The following is a 20,541-nucleotide window of genomic DNA, read 5'->3' on the forward strand; positions in this document are numbered from 1 at the left end:
CACTAAAGCAGGTTTACTTTCAGCTTGTCTCCATAACCCTTTTGTAACATCACTATTTCATGTAACTAACTACTATATTTGCCACCGCTTTAGGCAGTCAGAAGGGAAGATAACCCTCCAAGAGGATCTCTATCCAGAGACACGATCCTCAGTATTAAGAAGTTTAAACACCACTGCATTAGATGATGTTCTAGATGGGTCATAGATTCTAAGGTCAGAAGGGACCACTGTGATCATCTAGTCTGACCTCCCATGTAGCACAGGCCATAGAACTTCCCCAAAATAATTCCCAGAGCAGATCTTGTAGAAAAACATCCAATCTTGATTTACCAATTGTCAATGGTGGAGAATCTACCATGACCCTTGGTAAATTATTCCAATAGTTAATTATTCTACTAGTTAAAAACGCACACCTTATTTCTTGTCTGAATTTGTCTAGCTTCAACTTCCAGCCACTGGATTGTGTTATATCTTTCTCTGCTAGACTGAAGAGCCTATTATTAAATATTTGTTCCCTGTGTAGGTACTTACAGACTGCAATCAATTCACCCCTTAACCTTCTCTTTGTTACGCTAAATAGATTGAGCTCTTTGAGTCTATCACTATAAGGCATGTTTTCTAATCTTTTAGTCATTCTCATGGCACTTCTCTGAGCCCTCTCCAAATTATCAACACCCTTCTTGAATTGTGAACACCAGAACTGGACACAATATTCCACCAGCGGTCACATGAGTGCCAAATACAAAGTTAAAATAATCTCTCTATTCCTACCCGAGATTCCTGTTTATGCATTCAAGGATTTCATTAGCCCATTAGGCCACAGCATCACACCGGGAGCTCACGTTCAGTGATTATCCACCACGGCCCTCAAATCTTTTTCAGAGTCACTACTTCCCAGGATAGAGTCCCCCATCATGTATGTATGGCCTACATTCTTTGTCCCTAGATGTACACATCACTTAGCCATATTAAAACGCATATTGTTTACTTGTGCCTAGCTTACCAAGTGATCCAGATCGCTCTGTATCAGTGACCTGTCCTCATCATTCTTTACCACTCCCCCAATTTTTGTGTCATCAGCAAAACTTTATCAGTGATTATTTTATGTTTTCTTCCAGGTCATGGATAAAAATGTTAAATAGCGAAGTGCCAAGAACTGATCCCTGTGGGGACCACACTGGAAACACATCCTTTTGACAATGATTCTCCATTTACAATTACATTTTGAGACCTATCAGTTAGCCAGTTTTTAATCCATTTAATGTTATGCCATGTTAATTTTATAATCAAAATGCCATGCAATACCAAGTCAAACTCCTTACAGAAGTCTAAGTATATTACACATCAACACTATTACTTTTATCATTCAAACTTGTAATCTCATAAAAAAGATATCAAGTTAGTTTGACAGGATCTATTTTCCATAATCCCATGTTGATGGGTATTAATTATATTACCCAACTTTAATTCTTTATTAATCAAATCCTGCATCAGTTGCTCCATTATCTTGCCTGGGATCAATGTCAGCCTGATAGGCCTATAAGGCATAAACCAGATTTTTGATTCTTTTCCCTTGTAATAATTTAGGGTATTGTTAGAAACATGGGTAAGGTATTTTTCTTTTTTTAAATATGACTGAGTATCAAAGACACCTGAATTCTATTCTTGACTCCACCATTGACACATTCTGTGACATTTGCCAAGTTATTTCACCTCTCTATCTTCTGGCATAAAACAAGGATAACTACCCTAAAATAAGGATAAACAACACTGCACACCTTTGTAAAGCACTTTGATGTTTACACATGAAAACTGCCAAGTAAATGCTAAAAATTAGGATTATTACAATCGAGAACTAGCATTCAATGTTTTCACTCACTCTCTCAGCATTTCTAGTGGATCCATCACCATTGGTGCTCTTCTAAATCATGTGATTTATTTTAAGTTGGACAGTATTAGGGCAAAGATGTGAGTCATGACATGTACACTGGTGGTCCCCAAAGTTTTTCATTAATACAACTTCACTTCTTAGTCATAGAACCCAACAAAAACAAAAGATCACTCAGCTGCAAATCTTACTGAAAGAAGAGCAGTGAGAGAACATAGCTGATTCAAATCAGCCTTCTAGTCTCATCTAAGCCTCTACCGATCTCAACAATAAAATAGTGATTTAACATTACCAGGACAATAATTTGAAGACTTATCAGATGTCTCCAACATTCATACTCAACACAAACAGTAGTTGGCAAGGTATGTGAACGGGGACTTCTGATCAAAACATTAACAGCTTGATTAAGCTATGACACCAGGAATACTTCTGTATGTTCAGGTATACGCGGATGTCATAAAAATTGACTGTACAAATAAAGCTAGTTCTTTCTGAGAATCACCAAATTGGTGTCAATATCCTGCTGTACTAAGTCACCTAGCAAAGTCCTCACAGACATCTGAGAGAGATTTAAATTACTAGAACAACTGTTATCATACTGTATACTCCATCCCTTTACAAGGTATTACCAGCTAAAGCTGTAACCTTCTGTCTTGATTTTCAGATGGTTATTCACCCTCAAGGCTCTTTCAGGCACAGTAGGTGGGAAAGGGAGCTATTTCTGCTAACTAAACCCTTGGCTCCATTCCATATTTTTCTGGCCAGCTGACTTGCACCTTTGGCTATTATCTTATTTTTGTGACACTGGCCCACAATACCCATACTGTAGTCCCCAGGGGTTACAGATGATGTCTGATTAAATTAAATTTAATGCAATTAAACCAAACTGCTACTACATTTCTGACAGTGAGAACATTTTCAAGAGTAGTCACTGATTTTTGGTGCCTCAATTTTTGGATGCTTAATATGAGACATAACGGGGCCTGATTTTCAGAAGCACTCACAGCTCCTCTACATGATCTGAAGGGGAGAAGCAGGCACTTAATACTTTTATAGACCCGCCCCTTCCTGTATCATGACACAGGCATATCCCACCCTCTTCTCTGTTACTCAAACCCATAATCTCAGCTTCATCTCTGACTCAGCTCTCTCTTTTGGGCCTCACATCCAGGCCATGTCTAGATCTTACCCCCTTCTTTCTACGCAATGTCTATGAGAGCTGACTTCTCCTCTCTCCCTATACAGCCAAGACTCTTGCCCAAGCTGTGATAATCTTATGCTCTTATGCCTTGACGACAGTGTCTTTTCTAGCCTTGATGCCTGCCACCTTACACCACCCATTTCCTGGCTTGGTGGTCTGCCTATGTCACACACACACACACACACACACACACCCCCTTTAAGTCCCTCCACTAAATCCCCCTCTTCCACCACATCAGACACTAACGCCTTGTTCTAGCCTTCAAAGCCCTTCACAATTTAGTCACACCCACCTGTCTGCCCTGTTTCCTTATCACGAGGTCAGCTCTCGCCTTCACTCTTGAATTGCCTGCTTGTCCACATTGCCACAAGAACCTTTGTGCTTTCTCCGAGGCTGCTCTTCCAAGTGGGAAAAACTCCCAGTCAAAATCCATAAAGCCACCACTTTATCCTTCTTCACATCCCTCCTTACAACTCACCTCTGCTTGAATTACACAAGAAACTGCCATACAATAGTGAGTAGGCAGGAGGTGTGTTATGATCACGCCTTCAGATGGACTAAGAATTGCTCACAGAGCTAGTCTGTGCTAAAACATCTTATTATTTCTGTTACTCTGTCCTCCTCCTCTACGCTCCCCATCCGTTGTTTGTCTCACTCTCATCCTATGCCATTTAGTCTGTAATTTCTTTGGAGCAAGGACTGTTGTTAAGCTGGAGCTGGTGGTGACAGTATAGTTAAAGTTGTGTTTTTAACATGTTTCTACAATGCCTGTTACAATGACGTTTCCACCTGGTCGACATCTGTGAATGCTACCATGATATAAAGGGTAAATAACGATAGTAAGAACAGGACAAACTGGAGGGTTATTATATTTGATATAGGAGAACAACTTAACATGTGTTAGGTGCTTTACGCACAAGAAAGAAGACTGGTCATTGCCCTGAAGAGGCCGCAATCTGAACAGACAAAAATGAACACACAAAAGAAGGAGAGGAGGAGAATGACAAAATGTCACAGGTAGGACTGTTTTGATTTGGCCTTTACTTAGTGCAACAAATCCCCGTTTCTCGGTGAGTAAAATTTGAAGACAAAAATTAAGAAGCTGGGCTGATGCCACTTGGAAAATGTGTGTTTATCAGACCACTCCCAGAAAAGCTTAGCCATGCTGCATACTGAATATTTCTGGAGGACATGGGGGGGTGGCAGGAGTTGAATTCCAACACTCCCACCCAAGGCACATACAAGAAAAAAATGCACTTTATTCCATGGTTTGAAGCCGAATGATTTATAATTTCATACAAATAAAAATGTAGTTGTCTAAAATATGAATAATTATTGCATCTTCATATCTGGGATGGAAGGAGGGCTATAGGGGTAACGGGCTTAGTCCAAAAGGCAGAGGGGGCAGGGGAGATGAAAAGAGTGCCTAGTATTGCACAAATATGTCTTCTCCAGGCCATTAAGGAAGAGGGTATTTACTCCTTAGCAAGAGAGGTGGCTATAATGGAATTATGATCTTTAAGAAGTGAAGGAAAAGCGTGGGAAAAGAGATTCTTAGAGTCTGGAGAACTCCTGGAAGTGGAAAAATTGCAAACTTTTTTTTTTTAAAGCTTGTTTTAAGAAACAAATTGTGGCCTCTTCTGTAAGATACAGAATCTGAATGCTGCTTTTGCTTTCATTTTCAGGTCAGGAAACACACACACACACAAATCATAGACCACTGTCCGCTGGTGGAGAATGGGATTTCTTGATTAATTATAAGCTTTGTCTAACATCACATTATTAAATGACAGCTTTAGGACTAGCTAGCAATCAGATTTCAGTTGAGTACTTACATACCTTTGAATTTTGGTCCCTCAGCATTTTAGCACAGAACAACAAACTGCCCCCTCAAGGCAGTAAGTGGCTTGGAAAAAGCTCTGAGCAGATCATTGCTGATGAATTACTTAAGAATCAGAAAGACAACTTACCATTCTGAATAAGGGTTTGCGACCGTGTGAACCTCCCGTGGACAGCTGTCATGTGCAGTGGACTCTTGCCATCTTTACTCTAACAAAAACAAAATGAAAGACACTTACCTACAGTATAAAGTAATGCCATCAATGTAGAGTTTCTCAAATACAGTACTATCAATAGTTTGAAATAATAAAAGTAACTAGAGCTCAATCCTGTAGTTCTTACTCAGACCAAAATCCCATCAACTTTAAAGGGCTGTATGACTGAACCCAAGATTCATATGAGAATACATTCAGAATGCCTTTTTTCTGTAGGTGCCAGACCTTCTTCAGCAACAGGAGTAGGAAATAAGGCAGTGATTGTTGCAAATAAATTTTCAGAGACATTCCACCAATGTGGGGTGCGTGGTCCAAATTGTTAATGTCAATTATATTCCTGAGTGTTATTTACTTTCTAAACATTATGAATAATTCTCACAGTATTTCCTTATCTTCCATATTGCTTGGGGAAAAGCCAGGAAGAACACAGAGCTAAGTTTCAGCAGTCCCTGGAAAGTGTAAGCAAATACCAACTATTTTGCAATTTAAATAGACACACATTAAAATGCAGTCCAGTACATAAAGAAAAGAGCTTTGGTTAATAAACTGCCACCCTAAGAAAAATTGGATGTCCATCAAAGACCATTAGAAAGCAGATGCAAACAATTAAGGAAAGGTATAATGTCTAATGGTCAAAGTTTTGGAGCCAAGGGAAAGGACCTCTGTCTAGGAATATTGACAGGGAGCCTGAAGAGGAATAGAGGAAGGATATTGAACCCGATGACTCAAGCCATACCTTGTTTATTTGAATCAGGCTTTGAATTCATTTTCAAACACAATTCCCAACTTTATTTTAATAAAATAATACTGATTTTTGAGCATCGATTAATTTCAAAAACTTTACAAAGGTGGGTAAGTACTATTATTTCCATTTTTCAGATGGGGAAACTAAGGCAGTATGTGTAGTAAAACTGTGTAGTATTTGTGATACAACAGCATACTTAGGTCTCAACCAGGATTGGGGCCCTATTGTGCTAGGACTGTACCTGACATTTTTACTACTGGACAGAAGCCCAGAGGAACATGCAGAACTGTGTTGAACACATTTTTGGGGGGAATACCCAAAAGAATAGTTTCTGTGATAACTGTAGCCCACTGGATGTGATCTGGGATTGTAGTTAAGTAACGGCGCAAGTCCTCAGAAACTGATTGGCCTGAAGTTTCAGGGTGCCATTATATCATATCAATCAAGGCACTGTGAGCTTCCCATGAAGAAAACTTAATTCCCAGCATCACTGTGTTATTCCATCAGCCAATTCCCTGAAGAATTTACAGTAACACTGCTGTTATTCTCATTTGCAGCCTCTTGTGGCATGCAGAGATTTTAAACCAAAAGGGTATATATATTTAGCAGGGCCGGCTCCAGGCACCAGATGAGAAAGCACGTGCCTGGGGCGGCACATAGTAAGGGGCGGCATTCCGGCCAATCTTGGGGCAGCACATTCCGGTCACCCTGCCGTGGTTCTTTTTTTTTTTTTTCCTGCTTTGGCAGCCCAGTCCACAGCTTCGGAGCCCCCGGCTGGCTCCCTGCACTCCGCCAGTCCCAGCCCAGCCCTGCAGGGGCACGGACCCCAGCCCAGGGGGGCAGGAACTAGCGATCCCCACCGCTCACCATGCCGCCGGGTTCCCCGGGACGCACCACTCCCCGCCGCCTGCACCAGCCTCCGCCTCCCGCGCCGCTCTGAGCCTGGCCCAGCCGAGCGGTCTTTAAAGGAGCGGCTCAGCTAGCATCTCCTGCAGCCCCTGGGGGCTCCGCCTGCCCGGCCGGGAGAGGCACCCCAAGGCCGGAGGGGGGAGCCCCTCTCACCCGGCTGCGAGGCGCCGCCCTTCACCCCCCTGCAAGCCACCTTGACCACCCTCCACGCGCTCCCTGCGGCTGCCTTTTTTTTTTTTTTTTTTTGCTTGGGGCAGCAAAAAAGCTAGAGCCGGCCCTGATATTTAGGTAGTTAAAATTGAAGAGATGAAAGATAAGCTGTACCTGAATATTAACATCTGCTCCATTATTCACTAGCAGTTCAAGACACAAAGCTCCATGAGTGGAGGCAGCAGCAAAATGCAAGGGGGTAAATCCACTGTTATTAGGCTGATTAACATTAGCACCATAGTCAATCAACTCATTAACTACAGAATCCTGACCATTATAACATGCAATGTGGAGCGCAGTATTTCCGTAGACATTCATTTCATCAATCTGCAATGAGACAAGAACATACAGTTAAAATTACAGACATCAGCTCATGGCTTTTCATCAATGATACTCAGACCTCAGTGGTTCATGAGCCACATTAGAGATCAACATTACCCAAGAGTCACAATAGTGTGAATGACAGGGGAAATATTTAGTTTCTATCTATCTATACTATAAATATAAAATTCTCATAGCAAATAAGTTAATAACATAGTGCAAGTTCATAACTTAATTGATTAATAACATAGTAAAAGCACCCTGATTGGTTAATTATTAAATCACAGTGTTTTAATATCATGTGCTGCAAAGAACCACAGGAGATACCCTGAAGAGCCACTTGCGGCTGGAGAGCCACAGTTTGAGTATCACTGCTTTACAAAATGCATTGCACACTGCAAGTGGAAATAGGTGGAGGTTTGAATTGTCATGGGTCAGTGTTCATAAGCACATTTCATTAATAACAATACACCCCAGTAACAATTCATTCTGAATGCTTTGCTTTTATTATTAACTTTTTGCCCTGGTGGCATTTTTTTAAAGTCAATGTAAAGCTAAAGACTGGCAGCAGAACAATCTGATGATGACAATGAAACTAAAAAACTGGAAAAATAATAAGTTCAGGTTCCTTTAAAAATAATTATTGCGGTTTCATTTTAGTGACAAGCCAGACTTCAGGTCTGTCTCTGCGGATTTCTTGGGGGGCAGGGGGACAAGGAAACCACACAGTCCTTTATACTGCATTCTAACAAGAAACCAATACTCAATACTACGGTATAATAAAGGTATTAAGAAAATCTTAGATACAGACTTTTCTGAATTGTTGGTGTAGAAATTAGTTTTTCTACAAAATTAGATGAAGCAAGGTCAACAATGACACTCTACAAAGTCAAGGAGACTACGGCGCAAGTCATTATCCCCGCTTCCCAGACACAAATGCTGTATGTTCCCCAATTTCATGGGATTATTAGTCTCTGCGAGAGATTTTTAGTCTACTGGGGAATGGACACTCAGATGATCACACACAAAATTTGCATCTCTTGGCAACTACTGTACACAGCATTTGGGCCTAAAAAGCTGTCCAGTGTGTGAAACAGATTCCGTAATCCAGAGAATGGGAAATGGTTTCTTCAAAAACTCTGCCAATGTCTGTAGCAGCAACGCCAGCCAGACAAAATCTCCAAATAAATAGGTGAACAAAAGCCAGGGGAGCAGGGAATTTTCCATGATTAAAGAAAGATTAAATTATATAAAAAGATTACAAATAGTGACTCAAACCTCAGTATTTTGTGGCTTTTGTTTAAAATACCAATTGCTACTTACCTCTACACCTAGATTAAGAAGGTGTTTCACTACATTAATCTGCCCATTGGATGCAGCAGCATGAAGTGGAGTGTAACCCTTTTTGTCCTTACAAGTCACCTCTGCACCATGGTTAATCAGCAAGGCAACAACTTCCAGGTGGCCTTTAAAAGATGGGGTAATGGAAATCATCAGTGACCTATACGCTCCTACAGTGTAATTGACTCAAATTACTGCTTTCTTCCTAACTCACTGTTCTTTTTGCTGCTGCTTCATAAATGCTCTCACAGATGGCGCATTTTGCAAGAAAGGATTCTTAATCCTAGTGTAAGCCATGCCTGCTCGGTGTGGCACTCTGTCCCCTTCTAGTAGTGGCTCGGTCAGCTCGAGATTGATGAGCCTGCTACAGCAGCTGAGGATACGGAATGCCTCTTTCCATGTTTTCCATCCAGTTTTTTTGTGACCTCAAGTTAGTCAGTAACGCCTCATTCTAACAGCCACGAACAAACTGGCTCTGGATGTAAAAATTCAGTTCAATGTCACTTATCCCTCCAGTTTATGAGATTTCTTGGGCTAAAATATGTTGCTGGTGTGAGCACAGGTTGAACTACTTCACGTACTCTACAGGCCACCACTTGGAGTGGGCAGCGGGGATCAAACCTGGGAGCTCTTGATCTTAATGCATCAGCCTCCACTGCCTGACCTAAAAAACACATCTCTGTCAGCCAAGGTTGTAGCAGTTGGTTAATCCATCTCTAGCTGGCCTAGCCACCACTAGATGGGGACAGACTGCCACACCGAGCAGGCATAGCATACACTAGCATCACTTCTCATTAAGGAATCCGGATGAAATGAGTGTTTGTCTTGAAAAATGTGTCAACTCCCTGCCCACTGAACAAGTTCCCCATTCTTCTCTTTACCCTTTCATAACCTGTTCTCATGCTACTCCCCCGTTAATACCAGCCTGACAGCACTGAAAGATTCCCAGAAGAGGGTTCTGTCAATGCCATCTATTAATTCAGCTGCCAGGTCCTTTCTATGATCATCTTTCTGGCAATTGCTCTGACTAAATGAACCTCCTGACTGGGGCATAAGTGCATTGCATTTAACTAGCCTCTCTGGTGACCCCGACCACACTGTGCCTACTACCGGGTTAAGACTGAGTTTTCCTCTATTATGGAGGACATAATTAGGTCACCTTAGTCAAGGGGTTGATCCCAAGCATTTTGAAACCAAATGTGAGACTTTCCATTGACTCCAGTGAGCTTAGATCATGTCATAGGTGAGCAAGTGTAGTAAGTGAACGTGCCCCCCACCAAAAAATTTTTTTTTTATTATTAACCTCAAAATATGCAAAGAGCCATAATACCCATGGTATTTACACATGCCTGAGTCCCAACCTTCCTTCTGTGTCATACAACCTGCACGCTGTAAAGGCTGGAAAATCTTTCATCTCTACAGAGCAAAGTTCAAATCCCATTCTAGGTCAGAAGCCAGTCTTTTCATTCAATATGTGGGCATCACAAAACTACACTACATTTTCCCACAGTTTGGTAACTACTTGTTATCTCTTTACCTAAGGGACCAAGATTAGAATTAAAGTGAATGTTACAGGTCAGATGTGAAGGTAGGGTGACCAGACGGAAAATGTGAAAAATCGGGACAGGGGGTGAGGGGTAATAGGAGCCTATATAAGAAAAAGACCCAAAAATCGGGACTGTCCCTATAAAATCGGGACATCTGGTCACCCTATGTGAAGGTGCAGTGGCAGCCACTTTGAGGGCCCAAGAATTGGGGATCAGGGGATGTGGTAGGTAGAATTGTGCGAGGGCATGCACAGCACTGGCCAACATTATGGTCCCTGTACTTCTACCATTTTTACAGGAGAGCTCCCATTGAATTCTATGGTGCGTATTATTTTTAAAATGGATGGGATGATATGGTCAATTATTAATTTAAAAAGCAAATTTGCTGAACATTGGCAAGGGTGTGAATGCATGAATCAAGTGATCTTGCCGGTCTTGTGATGAAGGAAGACAATTAAGAGTGGAAATTATTATATAGGACTTTACCGCTATGTTGTAACCCAACTTGTTCTGAATAAAGAGACAAATAGGAAAAACAACGATTTCAGAAAAAGTGTATTAACTACATTTGTGCTAGTCATTTTATCTAACCTAGTTCTTATTGAAATCCACGCTACTGCTAATTGTGGAAAGGAGAGTTTAATTTGTATTTTTCATACCAAATATATTTGAGGCTGGAATTAAAGTCAGGAGAGAAGATGAGATTTAAAAAAAAAAAGTAATATGAAAAAAATATACAGGTTGTGTTAGATGGACACTTTGGGCCAGACTCTCAGCTTGTATGAATCAGTGTAGTTCCATTGAAATCAGTGGAGCTGTGTCTATGATACCAACTGATGACCTGAGCCCATAGCCTTAATCAATGTAATTACAACTTTCACTTTCCATGGCAGGAACTGGGTGTTGTGTAATACAGAGCACACTGTCGGTACTTCAGTAATGAAACAAACTACAACATGGATCTTACCCATATATGCTGCCCAATGAATAGCTCTCCTGTCTTTTTTGTCGAAAGCATTGATGTTTGCCCCTTTGGCTAAAAGCAAGTTCACCATCTAAAACAACAATGAAAAGTAAATCTTTGGGTCAGCCATATATTCCATTTACAACAGATCAGTCTATGAAATAATGCTATCACCCTGAATGTAACGCTTGTGTCGAAGGGTAATACACATTGTTGTGAATTGCTGAGCAAATCACACTTGCCTTTGTGTGATATGAGCATAAGTTATGCAGGAAAACTTGAGCCTTAAAATTAGAGATAGTTTAAAAATCCCTTCCAGGAAACTGTAGTTTAATTAAACTAATCATTAAAAACGTATGCTTTTTTTGTAAAAGGCACTAGAACTCCCCAGCCTGGCCCAGCCCCACCTGAAACATGCTGGTTACAGCCCTGGTAAGAGTCAGTTTTCATTTGTATATTATAGTTCTACATTGCAACTCTTTCAATACTTTATTTTTTTTAAACGGTGTGGAGTTAGTGATTGTGGAAGGTGCTGGATTCATGACAGTGGGAGACACTCTGGAATCAGAAAACAGCATGAACAGCAGCACTGCATGCTTTTACATGCTACCCTTCCAATGCACCTCAATCCTGAGCGACAGGGACAACATTCTAAAGGTGAAAGGATAATTCAGTCTTCATGCTTATTCAGGACTCAATCCTGCAAGGTGCTGGGCCTTGAGCTAGGAAAGCACTTAAGTATCTGCTTAATTTTAAGCATGTGAGTAACCCTTAACATCAATGGTATTATTCATGTACTTAAAGTTAACTACACACTTAGATACTTTGCTGGATTGGGGCCAATTCTCCATGCCTAGCATGATAGAGCCTTCAGTCGTTGTTCCCTCTGCTGACACTGCCAACAAGTGTGCCATTTGCTATTAACTTATCACGATACTGGCTTGCTTGAAGTCACCTCCTGCCCACTGGCAACTGGACTGAGACCAACTCATTTCATATATGCCAGCGAATAGCTAGCAGAAAGTACAAAGCTTTAGTTGTGATGACGAAAGGTAAAAAGTTCCAGATCTCCAAGCGCCATCCAGACATTAATATAAGGATAAGCAAAACACACAAAACAATTTGAATGTAAAACATACAACACTTTAAGCTTTTCAGTACTCACTGGAGAAATGAATCAGAGATTTTATTAAAACTATTTAATCTATTACTAGTTATGCTCTTTATTACACTCTACCCTTAAACGGCATTACATCAAAGAAAGTCAATCATATTAAAAATGATAAATATTAACTCTTTCCTAAAATATAAAACTTTTAAAAGGCCAGTCTCTATAACCCTTTAATAGCAATTACCTGTAGGCTGCTTTTTGTAAGTTACAACACAGTAAATCAATTTCAGATTTTTTGTCAATTGTATCAATCTCAGTTGGAGAATTTTTATTCCACAGTGGTTCTCAACCTATTTACCATTGTGGGCAACATATGCAGCGCTCTCTGTGTTACGTGGGCTGCATCCACACACTATATATACTACCTGTATGGCCCTGAGGATATCACACAGGCTGCAGCTGTGTGCTGATTGGGCTGCAAGCAGCCTGCGGGCTGAGAACCACTGGCCTACATCCTGATGTCAATGAATCTCTGTGCTGGGATCAGGACCTTAATACAGTGGCTTTCAATTTATAATGGTGTAATTGTTTAGTTCAGTGGTTCTGAACCAGGGGTCCACGAGCAGGTTTCAGGGGGTCCTCCAAGCAGGGCCAGTGTTAGACTTGCTGGGGCCCTGGGCAGAAAGCCGAAGTCCCACTGCATGGGGCTGAAGCCCAGGGCCTGAACCCCGCCACCTGGGGCTGAAACCAAAGCCTGAGCAACTTAGCTTCGTGGGGGCCCTGTGGTGTGGGGCCCCAGGCAATTGCCCTGCGTGCTATCCCCTAATGCCACCCCTGGCTTTTATATGCAGAAAACCAGTTGTGGCACAGGTGGGCTGTGGAGTTTTTATATCATGTTGGCGGGGGGGGGGGGGGGGGGGGCTCTGAAAGAAAAAGGTTGAGAACCCCTGGTTTAGTGAATACTGTAGAGCAGTGGTTCTCACACTTATCTGATCGCACCCCCCTTCTTTGTGTTTGTAGTAGTTTATGCTCCCCACCACCACACAAGTACGTATACTGATAAAAAAAAATCAACATCAACATGCGACTCTCACTAAATCAGGGGTAGGCAACCAATGGCACGGGTGCCAAAGGCGGCACACAAGCTGATTTTCAGTGGCACTCACACTGCCCGGGTCCTGGCCACTGGTCTGGGGGGGCTCTGCATTTTAATTTAATTTTAAATGAAGCTTCTTAAACGTTTAAAAAACCTTATTTACTTTACATACAACAATAGTTTAGTTATATACTATAGACTTATAGAAAGAGACCTTCTAAAAATGTTAAAATGTATTACTGGTACGCAAAACCTTTAATTAGAGTGAATAAATGAAGACTCGGCACACCACTTCTGAAAGGTTGCTGACTCCTGCACTAAATATTAAAAACAGTAAGGCATTGATGGAAACAGAGCCAACGATCCATTGTAATAAGAGCAAAAAAGCAAAATTGTGCTTGTGGTCAATGCTTACAATTAAATGTGCACATCGCATCGTAGCAAACGGGTTAACGTACAGATGTCAACAACTTTGCATAATGCTACGCAAACTTAACAGAAATCTGTCAAAATGCACAGCACCATCTAGAGCCAACTGTACAGCACCATCTAAAGACCTGATCATAGAATCATAGAATATCTGGGTTGGAAGGGACCTCAGGCGGTCATATAGTCCAACCCCCTACTCAAAGCAGGACCAATCCCCAGACAGATTTTTACCCCAGTTCCCTAAATGGCCCTCTCAAGGACTGAACTCACAACCCTGGGTTTAGCAGGCCAATGCTCAAACCACTGAGCTATCCCTCCCCCGTTCTGTCTGGAGAAACCTGCTTAACTAGTAATTCATTACTGAGGGTAAAATGTGTGCAGTACGTTTTTTTTCCCCAAAAGCTTCTCACATACCCCCAGAATACATTCCGCACCCCTCACGTTTGGGAACTTCTGCTGTAGAAGGACTTACTCCACAACCCTACAAGGTAAACGGAAGTAGCATGTTCTAGTTTTAAACCAGAAACAAATTTTCTAGAAAGCGAATTAGAAAAGCACAATGATTGATTTCTGCATATCCCACACACTTGTGTTCCTCTTATGAGATAATTAATGCTTCTTCAACCATTTTTGCATAATTCATTGTGCTCATAAGTTTCTGTATTGCACAGGCAGTTAACTACAGGATAACACATTGGACCAAATTTTGCTTGCATTTACAAATGGTGCCAGCCCACTGACTTCAGTTAGGTATCACCAGTGTATCTGAGAGCAGAAGTTGGTCTAATGTCTCTCATAAGTGAAGGTTAGATATCTAGCTATCTATGTCATATAGAGATACATGAACTCATTGTTAATTCTGACAGACAACTGTGCCAAGAATCAATAAATTATATCAACAATGCTTCTAGGCCACTTACCTCAATGTGGCCGTTCAGAGCTGCATGGTGTAGTGCTGTCCGCCCCCCTCTGTCAGAGACATTGACGCTGCTCAGCATTGGAATGATTACTTCTGCGCACTTCACTGCTTTGTTTGCAGCTGCTACATGCAACGGTGTCTGCCAGTTCTTGTCCCGAGCATTAACATCCGCTGAATGCTTAATCAATACTTGTACTGCTTCCTGCAATGGAAACACAGTTATAAACAAACTATTAAAATAAACATAGGGCATGTCTACGTATAAACATATCTCTCTACACATCACATGGTGAAGTGTGGAGAAAACAAGGTTCTTGACTGTTACTGGTAGCCATAGGAAACTCATATGCGAGCAGAGAAAAAGACAACCAGAGTCAGTCATTCAAAAATATTTCAGGTGAGGGAAGTGAAATTGTTGATTCAAATGCCCTTATATTACGTGTCATCTTATTGTGATATATTTAACTTTCTTCATATATATTTGTTATCATTTAAGGCAGAGTATCGCATTTCTAGCCTACACAAACTTTCCCTTTGGGGTTTTAGGTTGTGCAAAACTGCAGGGTTGGGTCGTGCCAGATAGGTCCACTGACCTTTAACACTAGACATTATAGCCAAGTTCTACTCGAGGAAATGAATGTATTTAATGTATCTGAGATTGAAAAAATGGGGTTAGTGTATGATGAATCCATATATAAAATAAATGAAGCACTATTTAGAAAGTAAGGTTGAGACAAAATTGCTATACATAGCAGTGGTAACAGGACAGAGAGAACAAAAAATCCAAGTTAATTGTGCGGGCGAAAAATTTCAGGTTCAGAAAGTGAGAGAGTCCCAGATTAAGCTGACATTCATGTCCTTAGTTCCTATCAGCACTCTTTTCCTTTTCCAGTGACCAGAGTTTATGTCAAGTGTCTCAGTCGGAACACTGAATTTCTTTGGCTTTTTATCACTTTTAGATAAAACTTAGTTTTTACAAGTGATAATGTAAGTGCATATACCAACAAAATTAAACTACATATTTTCCATTTGAGACATTGCACATCTCTTGACCAAGGAAATATGTACCTCCCATACTTAGGTGGGGGGGAGAGGGATAATATATTTAGACATCTCACAGTTGAACAGAGAACTGTGCCTCAGAAGGGTGTCTCAGGCAGGCTGAGACTATACCAAGGGCAGTGTAACGTGGTCCTTTAGCTACAACCCTGAGCAAAGGATAATCTAGCCCTAAAAAATATCAGAAGGACCAGAAAGCTCACATTGTCTTGTCAAACGCATATATAATGGTACTACATATTTTTGTTAAAAAGTACAATTATACAATAGCATTTATACAAAGCGTAACTAGGTATTATATAAAGTTCTAGACACACACACACACACACACACACACAAACACTATTCACACAATTGCACCACTTTAGATAAAGGAAGAATAAGCAGTTTATTAACGTGCCTATTTGTGTATTTAATATTCATATTATACACAAACACACATGTATTACACATATATATGATACCTTAAGTTAGATTTAACAATTGTATCACAGTAAATGTGGTCTGACTCTTAGGGTGTGTCTACACTACGAAATTAGTTCGAATTTATAGAAGCCGGTTTTATTGAAATCGGTTGTATACAGCCGATTGTGTGTGTCCACACATAAAATGCTCTAGGTGCTCTAGTCGGCGGACCGCGTCCACAGTACGAGGCTAGCGTCGACTTCCGGAGCATTGCACTATGGGTAGCTATCCGACAGCTATCCCACAGTTCCCGCAGTCTCCGCCGCCCCTTGGAATTCTGGGTTGAGATCCCAATGCCCGGATGATGCAAAACAGTGTCGCGGGCGGTTCTGGGTACATGTCGTCAGGCCCCTCCCTCCCCCGTCACAGCAACGGCAGACAATAGATTCGCGCCTCTTTACCTGGGTTACCTGTGCAGACAACATGGAGCCCGCTCAGCTCAGCTGAGCTCACCGTCACCATATGTCCTCTGGGTGCCGGCAGACGTGGGACTGCATTGCTACACAGCAGCAGCTGCTAACTGCCTTTTGGCGGTAGACAGTGCAGTAGACTGGTATCCTTCATCGGCGATCTGGGTGCTGGCAGCCGTGGGGCTTGCCTTTTGGCAGTAGATGGTGTATTACGACTGTTAACCGTCCTATTACAAGTCGGGTCATCGCACATTAGCAGAGTCTTCCCCGAGCAGCCGATCGTGCAATAGGCCTGAAGACCATCGTCATACACTAACTGCCAAGCGCCCCGTATTTGCTGCCAAGTACCCAGAAAGATGCTGAGGGCTATCAGTCACGCTGCACCGTCGTCTTAAGATGTAAAAAATAGATTTGCTCTGTATTCATTTGCTTCCCCCTCCCTCCGTCAAATCAACGGCCTGCTAAACCCAGGGTTTTCAGTTTAATCTTTGGGGGGGACCATTCTGTGTGACAGTTGTTTGTGTTTCTCCCTGATGCACAGCCACCGTTCTTGATTTTAATTCCCTGTGCCTGTACGTCATGTCGTCACTCGGCCCGCCCTCCCTCCTTCCCCTAGTCCGTCAGATACTACTTTCGCACCTTTTCTTTGAATTCTGGGTTGAGATCCCAATGCCCGGATGATGCAAAACAGTGTCGCAGGCGGTTCTGGGTACATGTCGTTAGGCCCCTCCCCCCTTGTCACAGCAACGGCAGACAATAGATTTGCGCCTTTTTACCTGGGTTACCTGTGCAGACAACATACCATGGCAAGCATGGAGCCCGCTCAGCTCAGCTGAGCTCACCGTCACCATATGTCCTCTGGGTGCCGGCAGACGTGGGACTGCATTGCTACACAGCAGCAGCTGCTAACTGCCTTTTGGCGGTAGACGGTGTAGCATGAGTGATAGCTGTGGGGCTGGCATTGCACCAGCCCCTTGCCCTTTTGTAGGCGATGGTATATTATGACTGGTACCCATCGTCGTCATACTAGAGTGGCTGTCAATCATGGCCACCTGGGCAGACATGTTTCGATGATGATGGCTACCAATCGTAATATACTATTTTCTGCCAATTGCCCAGTATTGTCTGCTAAGCACCCAGAAGAGGCCGAGGGCGATGCTGGGTGCTGGCGGACGTGGGGCTGGCAGACGTGGGGCTGCATTGCTACACAGCAGCAGCCCCTTGCCTTTTGGCAGACGATGGTATATTATGATTGGTATCCATCATCATCGTACTGGAGAGGCTATCAGTCATGCTGCACCGTCGGCTGCCAGCTTAAGATGTAAAAAATAGATTTCTTCTGTATTCATTTGCTTCCCCTTCCTCCGTGAAATCAATGGCCTGCTAAGCCCAGGGTTTTCAGTTTAATCTTTGGGGGGACCATTCTGTGTGACAGTTGTTTGTGTTTCTCCCTGTTCCTGTACCCGTACGCCATGTCGTCACTCGGCCCTCCCTCCCTCCCACCCTCCCTCCTTCTCCGGTCCATCAGATACTACTTTCGCGCCTTTTTTCTGACCAGGGCGCCATAGCTAGCACTGGGATCATGGAGCCCGCTCAGATCACCGCGGCAAATATGAGCACTATGAACACCACGCGCATTGTCCTGGAGTATATGCAGAGCCAGGACATGCCAAGGCGAAACCCGGACCAGCCGAGGAGGCGATTGCAGCGCGGCGACGAGAGTGATGAGGAAATTGACATGGACATAGACCTCTCACAAGGCACAGGCCCCAGCAATGTGGAAATCATGGTGTCACTGGGGCAGGTTCATGCCGTGGAACGCCGATTCTGGGCCCAGGAAACAAGCACAGACAGGTGGGACCGCATCGTGCTGCAGGTATGGGACGATTCCCAGTGGCCCTGCCGAAACTTTCGCATGCGTAAGGGCACTTTCATGGAACTTTGTGACTTGCTTTCCCCTGCCCTGAAACGCCAGGATACCAAGATGAGAGCAGCCCTCACAGTTGAGAAGCGAGTGGCGATAGCCCTGTGGAAGCTTGCAACGCCAGACAGCTACCGGTCAGTCGGGAATCAATTTGGAGTGGGCAAATCTACGGGTGGGGCTGCTGTGATCCATTTGCCAGGGCAATGAAAGACCTGGTGATAGCAAGGGTAGTGACTCTGGGCAACGTGCAGTCAATAGTGGATGGTTTTGCTGAAATGGGATTCCCAAACTGTGGCGGGGCCATAGACGGAACCCATATCCCTATCTTGTCACCGGAGCACCAAGCCACCGACTACGTAAACCGCAAGGGGTACTTTTCAATGCTGCTGCAAGCCTGGTGGATCACAAGGGACGTTTCACCAACATCAACGTGGGATGGCCGGGAAAGGTACATGATGCTCGCGTCTTCAGGAACTCTGCTCTGTTTCGAAAGCTGGAGGAAGGGACTTTCTTCCAGACCAGAAAGTGACCATTGGGGATGTTGAAATGCCTATCGTGATCCTTGGGACCCGGCCTACCCCTTAATGCCATGGCTCATGAAGCCGTACACAGGCAGCCTGGACAGGAGTCAGGGACCTGTTCAACTACAGGCTGAGCAAGTGCCGAATGGTGGTGGAATGTGCATTTGGACGTTTAAAAGCGCGCTGGCGCAGCTTACTGACTCGCTCAGACCTCAGCGAAAAGAATATCCCCATTGTTATTGCTGCTTGCTGTGCGCTCCACAATATCTGTGAGAGTAAGGAGGAGACCTTTATGGCGGTGGTGGGAGGTTGAGGGCAACTCGCCTGGCCACTGATTACGTGCAGCCAGACACCAGGGCGGTTAGAGGAGCACAGCAGGGTGCGGTGCGCATCAGAGAAGCTTTGAAAACGAGTTTTGTGACTGGGCCAGGCTACTGTGTGAAACTTCTGTTTGTTTCTCCTTGATGAACCCTCCAAACCCCCCCCCCCCGACCCGGTTCACTCTACTTCCCTGTAAACCAACCACCCCACCCCACCCTCCCCTCCCCAATTCGAGCACCCGCTTGCAGAGGCAATAAAAAGTCATTGTTTTTTCACATTCATGCATTCATTATTAGTTCCTCACAGAAGTAGGGGGATAATTGCCAAGGTAGCCTGGGATGGGTGGGGGAGGAGGGATGGAAAAGGACACACTGCATTTTAAAACTTTAACTCTTATTGAAGGCCAGCCTTCTGATGCTTGGGCGATCATCTGGGTGAGTGACTGGGTGGACGGAGGCCCCCCCACCGTGTTCTTGGGCGTCTTGGTGAGGAGGCTATGGAACTTGGGAGGAGGGCTGTTGGTTACACAGGGGCTGTAGCGGCGGTCTCTGCTCCTGCTGCCTTTCCTGCAGCTCAACCATACGCTCGAGCATATCAGTTTGATGCTCCAGCAGACGGAGCATTGACTCTTGCCGTCTGTCTGCAAGCTGACGCCACCTATCGTCTTCAGCCCGCCACTTGCTCTTTTCATCCCGCCATTCAGCCCGCCACCTCTCCTCTCGTTCATATTGGGCTTTTCTCATCTCCGACATTGACTGCCTCCACGCATTCTGCTGTGCTCTATCAGCGTGGGAGGACATCTGCAGCTCCGTGAACATATCGTCCCTCGTCCTACGTTTTCTCTTTCTAATGTTCACGAGCCTCTGCGAAGGAGAAACATTTGCAGCTGGTGGAGGAGAAGGAGAGGTGGTTAAAAAAGACACATTTTAGAGAACAATGGGTACACTCTTTCATTACAAGGTCGCATATTTCGGCTTGCAGGCAGCCATGGTAGGCCACAGTGTTTTGGCTTTTTTAACCTCTTAACATGCGGGAAAGGTGCAAACAGCAGCGCATTTCCCATATCAAGGATGAATTGGGTTGTCCAATTTAAAATGGTTTTTCAA

At 43.4% G+C, this 20,541-nt stretch overlaps 1 protein-coding gene across 17 annotated transcripts in view; it reads right to left on the minus strand.

Annotated features, from left to right (window-relative positions):
* The window catches only part of ANKRD44 (ankyrin repeat domain 44), a 213,070-nt gene that overhangs the window by 75,521 nt on the left and 117,008 nt on the right, over nt 1–20,541 (minus strand). For all 17 annotated transcript variants that reach the window (XM_042851682.2, XM_005294288.5, XM_005294289.4 and 14 more), the window contains 5 exons: nt 14,737–14,937; nt 11,184–11,271; nt 8,652–8,794; nt 7,122–7,334; nt 5,060–5,138 (listed from right to left, as the gene is read on the minus strand). In XM_042851682.2, coding sequence (XP_042707616.1) covers nt 5,060–5,138; nt 7,122–7,334; nt 8,652–8,794; nt 11,184–11,271; nt 14,737–14,937 — 724 coding nt within the window. The remainder of the gene's footprint in view (nt 1–5,059; nt 5,139–7,121; nt 7,335–8,651; nt 8,795–11,183; nt 11,272–14,736; nt 14,938–20,541) is intronic.

The sequence above is a fragment of the Chrysemys picta genome, chromosome 11, assembly GCF_011386835.1.
Source record: "Chrysemys picta bellii isolate R12L10 chromosome 11, ASM1138683v2, whole genome shotgun sequence".
NCBI classification, from domain to species: Eukaryota; Metazoa; Chordata; order Testudines; family Emydidae; genus Chrysemys; species Chrysemys picta.